At 37.0% G+C, this 7507-nt stretch overlaps 1 protein-coding gene across 4 annotated transcripts in view; it reads right to left on the minus strand.

The window, feature by feature from the left end:
- The window catches only part of MPDZ (multiple PDZ domain crumbs cell polarity complex component), a 163953-nt gene extending 157067 nt beyond the window's left edge, over positions 1-6886 (minus strand). For 3 of the 4 annotated variants that reach the window (XM_004373497.2, XM_004373496.2, XM_023728610.1), the window contains exons 1-2: positions 6865-6880; positions 4254-4420 (exon numbers count right to left, since the gene is read on the minus strand). In XM_004373497.2, coding sequence (XP_004373554.1) covers positions 4254-4420; positions 6865-6880 — 183 coding nt within the window. Of the gene's footprint in view, positions 1-4253; positions 4421-6864 lie in introns of all 4 variants that reach the window. The other variant, XM_004373498.2, reaches the window with a different exon arrangement.
- Positions 6887-7507: the final 621 nt, after the last annotated feature.

The following is a 7507-nucleotide window of genomic DNA, read 5'->3' on the forward strand; positions in this document are numbered from 1 at the left end:
GAGGAACCTTGGAAAGCATGGCCCCTGGATTCTCCATCAGCCCAGACCGAAAACAATTTCTGAGGCCAACTCTTCAGACAGAGATTGGACTGGACTGTGGGGCATAAAGTGATACCTGTGAGGAGTGTGCCTCTTAGCTCAAGTTATACAAGAGACTAAATGGGCAGCTTCTGTCCAGAGGTGAGATGGGAAGGCAGAGAGGGTTAGGAGCTGGTTGAATGGACATGGGGAATCAGGGGTAGAAGGGAGGAGTTTGCTGTCACAGTATGGGGAGAGCAATTAGAGTCACATAACAGCGTACGCATAAATTTTTGTATGGGAAAAAAATAAAAAGTTAAAAACAAAGCTGATTTTGCAAATGTTATGTTATACGTATTTTTACTACAATAAAGACAACAAAAGAAAATGATGTACTACTCAAAAAAATAAATAAATAAACTTAGCCATGCCAACTTTAAGTATTTGTTCTAAATTCCTATTGAAAGTAATAACTTTAATTCACAGTTTTCCTACAAATAACACAGGGTTAAAAGACACTTGATTTAGTGCCTGTGGTCAGTCAACTTAGATGTCAAGACAATTAATTAATCAGGAAACTAGCATCTGCTTATACTGGGCTGAAGAATCTTCATGGGCTAAATATGCAAATCCAATATCCTCATGGCTGACAAGTTTCTATTATTAAACTGCTAACGTGTTTATTTCCCCCACAATGGCTGGATTTTTGTCATGAATACGCATTACGCCCTGTAGTTATTAGCTGTGAGGACTAGGTGACAGTGAGGACACAACTTGAGAATTTGCATTTGACAGATCACTGACACGCAGTCATGGTTCTTTTTTTTTTTTTCTTCCCTCTCTTCACTTAAGCAGGAATCATGCAATAGGAAATGAACTGGAGCTCTCAGGGATTATTCAGGTTTAATAGCTCACATCCTTTGAGCTGGCGGTTAGAACAATACACAGTGTGGCAGAGTTAAACAGAGGCGTCAATTATACTCTCAGACCTGCTAATATTTTTGACAATATTTAAATAGCACATCCCTTCAGGGCACAGCTTTTTTTGCCCTCTCAGTTACACACCTGTCAAGTGTTTAATTTGCCAAAGGGAAACGGTTTGATTTCTAAGGGCAGTCTTAATACTGAGGAAGCAAATTGAAAAAATTACACATTACTGAATAGACGCAATGAGAAGCATCAGAGGGGGAAAAATACTAGGCTTAATTCAACACGGCATGTCAGCATCTGTCATTAACGCAACAACGTGATCGTGTTCTCCAATATGCTGCATATACCTTGGGCCTTTTAATTATTCACTCCTTCCTCTTTCTAAAAGACAGAAGAATGATGGAGGAGTGAATCGGAGGGGTCAAATTTTTCAATAATACTAAAAAAGATAGAGACAGCAAGTTGAGCTTGGCGTGCCTATGAAATTACGCATCTGAAAACATAGTTTAGGGGTGAGGTAATAAATAAAAGCTAACCATTAATCAGATTTCTATAGCCAGTGATATAATTCATGAAAAAAAATCATTCTTAGGTATACTAATTAATTCTTAAATTATAAATATTAACACATTAGCAATTGGTACATACCTAGAAAATTTAAATCTAAGATGATAAAGTCCAGAATATTTATACTTAAAATTTAAAGTAGAAAATAATGTAAGTTTTTAAAATTTTACTGTATTCATAGAAGAAAGGAAACTTTTGATAAACTAAGAAAAGAAAATTAGTAAAGAATGGAGACTAAAGTGACGAGTCACAGAAACTATGAGAAGTTACCAATGGTTTTAATCAAAATGAAACTCTTGGTATCTGGGGACCAAATTTCTACCCTTGAAAAGAAAAGAAGATGTAAGACAGGCTGCTGCGTTAAAAAAGAGAAAGGAATGGGCCTTCTGACAAGTTCTCTTTCTGATTCTCCACTTATAAATAAGCTAACCTCTCTAGGCCACTACAAGAAGCAGGGTTTGGGCTAAATGTTTCCCATGGTCCTTTCAGCATTGGTATTCCTCTCTACCTGAAGAGGCGAGCAACAAGCCCAAAGCCCAAAGCACGTAAAGACATGCCTGTAGAATTCACAAAATGAGGCCTGATAATATTATGCTCAATAGCTTTCCAAGTAGGTTTCAACTGAATCATGCGGGACCCCAGTAGTCTTAGAGTCCATATTAATTTTTGTCAACCCTACTTCCATTTAGAAATGGTAAAACAAGCTCCACAGCAAGCAGGCCCATTTGTCCCCTCCTTTCAGCAAGCATGGAGTCCCTAGGTGGCACAAATGGTTCACACCAAAAGGTTGGCGGTTCAAGTCCACTCAGGGATGCCTCAGAAGAAAGCCCTGGTGATCTACTTTCAAAAGATCACAGCCACTGGAAACCCTATAGAGCGCAGTTCTACTGTGAAACGCACAGGATTGCCATGCGTCAGAGTCGACTTCAAGGCAACTAATTTGGTTGGGTTCAGCAAGCAAAGTTCTACACTGACACATATTTAGTCTCCATAAGTTGGAATCGACTCGACAGCAACTGCAAAAAAAAATTCAGCGAGCATGGTACACACAAATGCTATTCCTCTTACATGAGGATGGATACAAGTGACATTTCAACAGTTATTTTTCTAGTCTAGGCTAGTGGAGTTTCCTAACATACTTGCTAATACTCTTTTAGTTTCAACTTTTCCTCTAATTCTAATGGTATTTTCACATAAGGAGACAGCTGTTCAATTTCTTCACAAACTAATTTTCCACAACATAATTATGCTTATATTCAAGATACTGGTTTATCCAAAAGGATCCTGGTGGTAGAGTGGTTAAAGCCCTCAGCTGCTAACTGAAAGGTCAGCAGTTTGAAACCACTAGCGGCTCCACAGGAGAAAGATGCGGCAGTCTGTTTCTGTAAGATTTACAGCCTTGGAAATCCTATGGGGCAGCTCTACTATGCTCTATAGGGCTGCTATGAGTCGGAATAGACTTGACGGCAGTGGGTTTGTTTTTTTTTTTTTTTGGTTGGTTTCCCCCAAACCTTGCCAATCCATTCTGAAAATTAGTCTCTAAAACCAATCTTTTCAATAACCTGCAAAGGAGAAAAACACAACAACATATAACAAAAATATCTGTTTTTTCCCCAAATTCATGATCTACTTAAAATCTCTAAGTATAAATTCACTATAGAAAAACATTTTTAAAGATTCTTCTTGATTTATTTTTTACCAAAATATCTAGATAAAAAAGTTACATGACATTAAATAAATACCTTCTCTATTACCAATACCACTATTCGTGCTTTTGCATTTGGCACATTTTGGGGTTTTTTAATTGGAGCTGTTCTTTTATTGAATTATGAAAACTAGTTTCAATTTCATTTTTAACCTTTTAAGGGAGAATATTTGCTAGTGAGTCATCCAGAACCATTAAATTAGTGCTAAAAACATTAGAGTGAGAACAACTTGGATTGCAGGCATAATTAGATTGACTTCAAACCTTGTGAGGATAACAACTGTTTTTTAAAACTTTTTTTTTTTTAAACTTGAGAAATGGTAATTAAATTAAGTAAGTTCAAAGAACAGCTGACTTCAGTTTTCATTCTGTCATTGTGGTATGTTTCGATTTTAATATAAATGCTAGGACTTTTTTAATCCTCAGAATTTTTACAGGAAAAGAAGAGTACTGTGTTACATTTAGAAGTTCCAATGTTTATCACCATCTGATGCTGTCATAGAAGCAATTGCTACTTACACGCTTTTAAGAAGTGAGAATTTGCAATTCGTCTAACTGATGACAATGTAATTATTCCTTCTACTGTCAAAATAGAGGTGATTTCCCTTCCTCACACACGATTACACATGCAAATCCAGGCTTATCTGCAATCTTGTAAGTGTACTGAATGTCTGAATCTGAATAAGCAAGATCACATGAACAATGAGCCTTAGTGATGATGGAAACCAAGTCTAAGGCCATCTACCCTAAACATATTTTTATCATCCCCTTCTTCTGTAAGAACTCATTCTTCAGCATCCACACAGCTTTCAACAAGATGTCATATCATCCACAATATACAGCAACAACCATTACAAAAATAACTAGGGGGAAAAAGCCACTGTGAATCTGAATGTCTCGTTTAGAGGTTTAAATGACTTCATTAACTATTCATTAACACATATAAAAATCAGCCTTTCAGAAACACACAAGCCTTTCAAAAGATCTAGCTATGCTGCACCATGAACGTCTGCTGGGGAGAATGATGCCCTACCTGCTCTTTCAGGGCCTGCACGGAAGCCTGAAACCTCAGGATCTGGCTGAAGAGCGGGCTCTGCAGGACTGACTTCAGGAGGCTCAGTTTGTCTTCATTTGCCACGTCCCCACGTTCTCGCAGCTTGGCCTGCAACCGCTCTGCTGCCCGCAGGGCCCGGTTTTTTTCTGTACCGAAGGACAGCATGAGTCAATAACAGGATTCAAAGGACACATGTCAAACCCGTAAGAACGCCATGCTTGTACAAATCCTAAAGCCATTCCTGTGCTATCGAGAGCATAAAACTGACTCGAGGAAAAAAAGGGGAACTGTCAACCTGGCTGGCACAAATGATTAAGTGCTCCACTATGAACCGAAAGTTTGGTGGTTCGAACCCACCCACAAGCGCCTGTCCAAAGGCAAGCCAGGCAATCTGCTTCCGAAAGGTCACAGCCTTGAAAACCCTATGGAGCAGTTCTACCCTGCATACGTGGGGTCGCCATGAATTGGAAATGACTTGATAGCAACTGATTTGGCCACCTGTTACTGTACATATGTCCCTCACACCTTGAAGTCTCTTGTAAGAAAGTTTGTTTGAAAGCAGGGAACTTGGTATAGCATATGCCATGTGCAAGTAGTTGTTTGTAAAGTTTAGAAACTAATTCAGATGAAGTATATTTGAATTCTGAGGCCAGCTATCTCAACTCTTTTATAAAAACTATATAAAGCCAAATGTTCTGCTATCTTGCAAATACTGATATTTTCCCTTTTCAAAATTTTTTTTCAAATATAAGGAAAATTAGAAATATAACTACCTCACCAATAAATTGGTATGGATAATATCACTGATAAATCACAATGTTCAAAAGATGATAATTTCATACATTAAGGGGCAAAACATTCTGTGACTGAGAATTTGCTTGGAATTACAGCACAGTATGCATATTGTTTCAAAAACACTACTTTCTAAAACTTCAAGTGTCTTTCCTCTCAAAATTAAATAGCATATTAACATATGCATCAAACAAATACAATCCAAGTATTTATTAATCACCTTATGCATCAAGCACAGTGTTGCACAAGTAAATGTTCTGAATATGTGTATCCCTAACAGTCCTAGCATCTTGTAGGCATGCTTTCTCCTCAGTGAGTTTCCACCACAAACAACAGTTAAAAACATCTCCCTAAAACACACACATACACACACACACACACACACACACACACACTCTTATAAGTGAGACCAAATTTGTTCGAAAAAACGGGGGGCTCTTTTTAGATATTGTCCTAACAGATTCATAATAACAAGAGTATCTATTAAAACATATTTGCCATATCACAGTAATGGAAAGGAGTGGGAATTATCACCAAAGACACTTTCTGTAACATGAAATCTGGAGCGACACAGAAATGGGGGAAATGAAGACACGTATTGATGTTGATGATGAATTCACACACACGTAAATTAAAACAAACTATATTTACTAATATATAAAATTTTAAAAGCCAATAACGATAAAGACATACATAAGAATTTTATTCTGGGTCATATCTCCCATGGTACCTCAGAATGCAAATCTAATATTAACCCTCATATCTATTTTCGGGAGGCGTCCAACTCAGTAACAGAATAAAGACTAGAAAGGAATGGTTTCAATAGTTTTATATTTGCTCTTTGTTTTTCACTTTAAGTAACTTTCCTATGTGGATTCGTATTCTTTATGCTGTGTGGCTTCAGTATAAAATGCGTGATGAAGGAGATGTGTGTCCATGCATTTCCATTACCATCACAGCATCAGGAACAGAGTCACAGTACTGATTGCCATGATCACAAAACCAGCTTCTTCTCGCTTCACTGCCACCTACTCTTACCCTATCCCTCATCACTTCAGCTATCACGGTACCAGCCATGATCATCAAGGTGCCAGAGTGAAATCCAGACACATTCAACAGTCATAACCCGAAGAGTTATGTGGAACAGTTGAGGGATTGGGGTGTCACATGATTGTAGGTGTGTACATACCTGACATACTTGTAACTTGCTTCTCTAGAAATTAGTTTCTCTTAAAACTAGAAAGCAGTGTGAAAAAAAGATTAACACATGAGCCTGGAAAATTTGGGTATTTCAGTCTAAACTGTCTCAAGTAGAAATTAAACTGCCTTAAGTCTTCCCTGAAGTTTGTCCCCTCAGATTCAGCCTCAGTGATTATTACTGTTCTCTTTATCCATTAAAACCAAGAGGCCAGCAGTACTTCACCTGTCACTATTAAAGTCAGACATAGGCAATGACCTTCTTCCAAAATCAAAAATACGGCTGAAATTTCTGGTGCTACCCAGAAACAAACTTTAACCAGAACTGGGTTTACATTAAACTTTCCCAAAATCCATAACCAATAGAATATCTCATATACTTTTAATTTTTGCTTATAAACGATGTATTTTGTAACACCTCAGATGAACTTACCCAGATACAGGCATACAATGCCCTAGTACAATGCTGGTGAATAAAAACTTTTTTTAAACTATGTTACTATAGACAGAATCCTGCTATGTAGAACATACCATATTTCAAAAATCCCCATGGAATGAGTTTCAATTTTTACCAAAGTAGGCAGGAAGAATTAGGTCTTACCTATGGTGTCCAACATTTTTTTCAAAGTTCAGTTATCTTCTTTGAGATGACTAAAATCAGCAACTAAAACGGACCACTGAGGATAAAAGAAATAAAACAAGATTGTTATATTTTATCAGAACTTTAAAACTTCATTCTAAAACTAAATACTCTAAAAAGTACTTGATACTACTGTAATCCTTTGAGTATTAAAAATTTGTTGACTTAACTTTAGATGTTCCCTTTATAGGCAAAAAAAAAAAAGTTAATCATTTCAGGGCTTTTTCAAAACTATCTTATAATCACAAGTAACAGTTACATAAAAAAGTAAAAGGCATATAATCTATTTTAAATAAGATGGTAGAAGTTTCCAAAATATTTCCTTAAGAGCTTCTCAACATAGACTACTATTATCTTGGATTCACTTTCAGATCCTTAACCATAAAGTAAGGAGCTTAACTCTGCTTAAGAAATTTTGTCGGTGAAAAGATTAAAAAATGTAAAAAGTAGATGATGTGATCTTGCTCTCAAACGCTCCCAGTCTAACTGGGGAGACACACACACAATAATTAGAAAAGAATTGTGACACTCAGGTGGTACATGAACCGCTGGAAGATAACACGTTAAATCATGGAAGGAAGCCCTGGTGGCAGAGTGGTTAAGA

Source organism: Trichechus manatus, unplaced genomic scaffold (assembly GCF_000243295.1).
Source record: "Trichechus manatus latirostris isolate Lorelei unplaced genomic scaffold, TriManLat1.0 scaffold00025, whole genome shotgun sequence".
Lineage (NCBI taxonomy): Eukaryota > Metazoa > Chordata > Mammalia > Sirenia > Trichechidae > Trichechus > Trichechus manatus.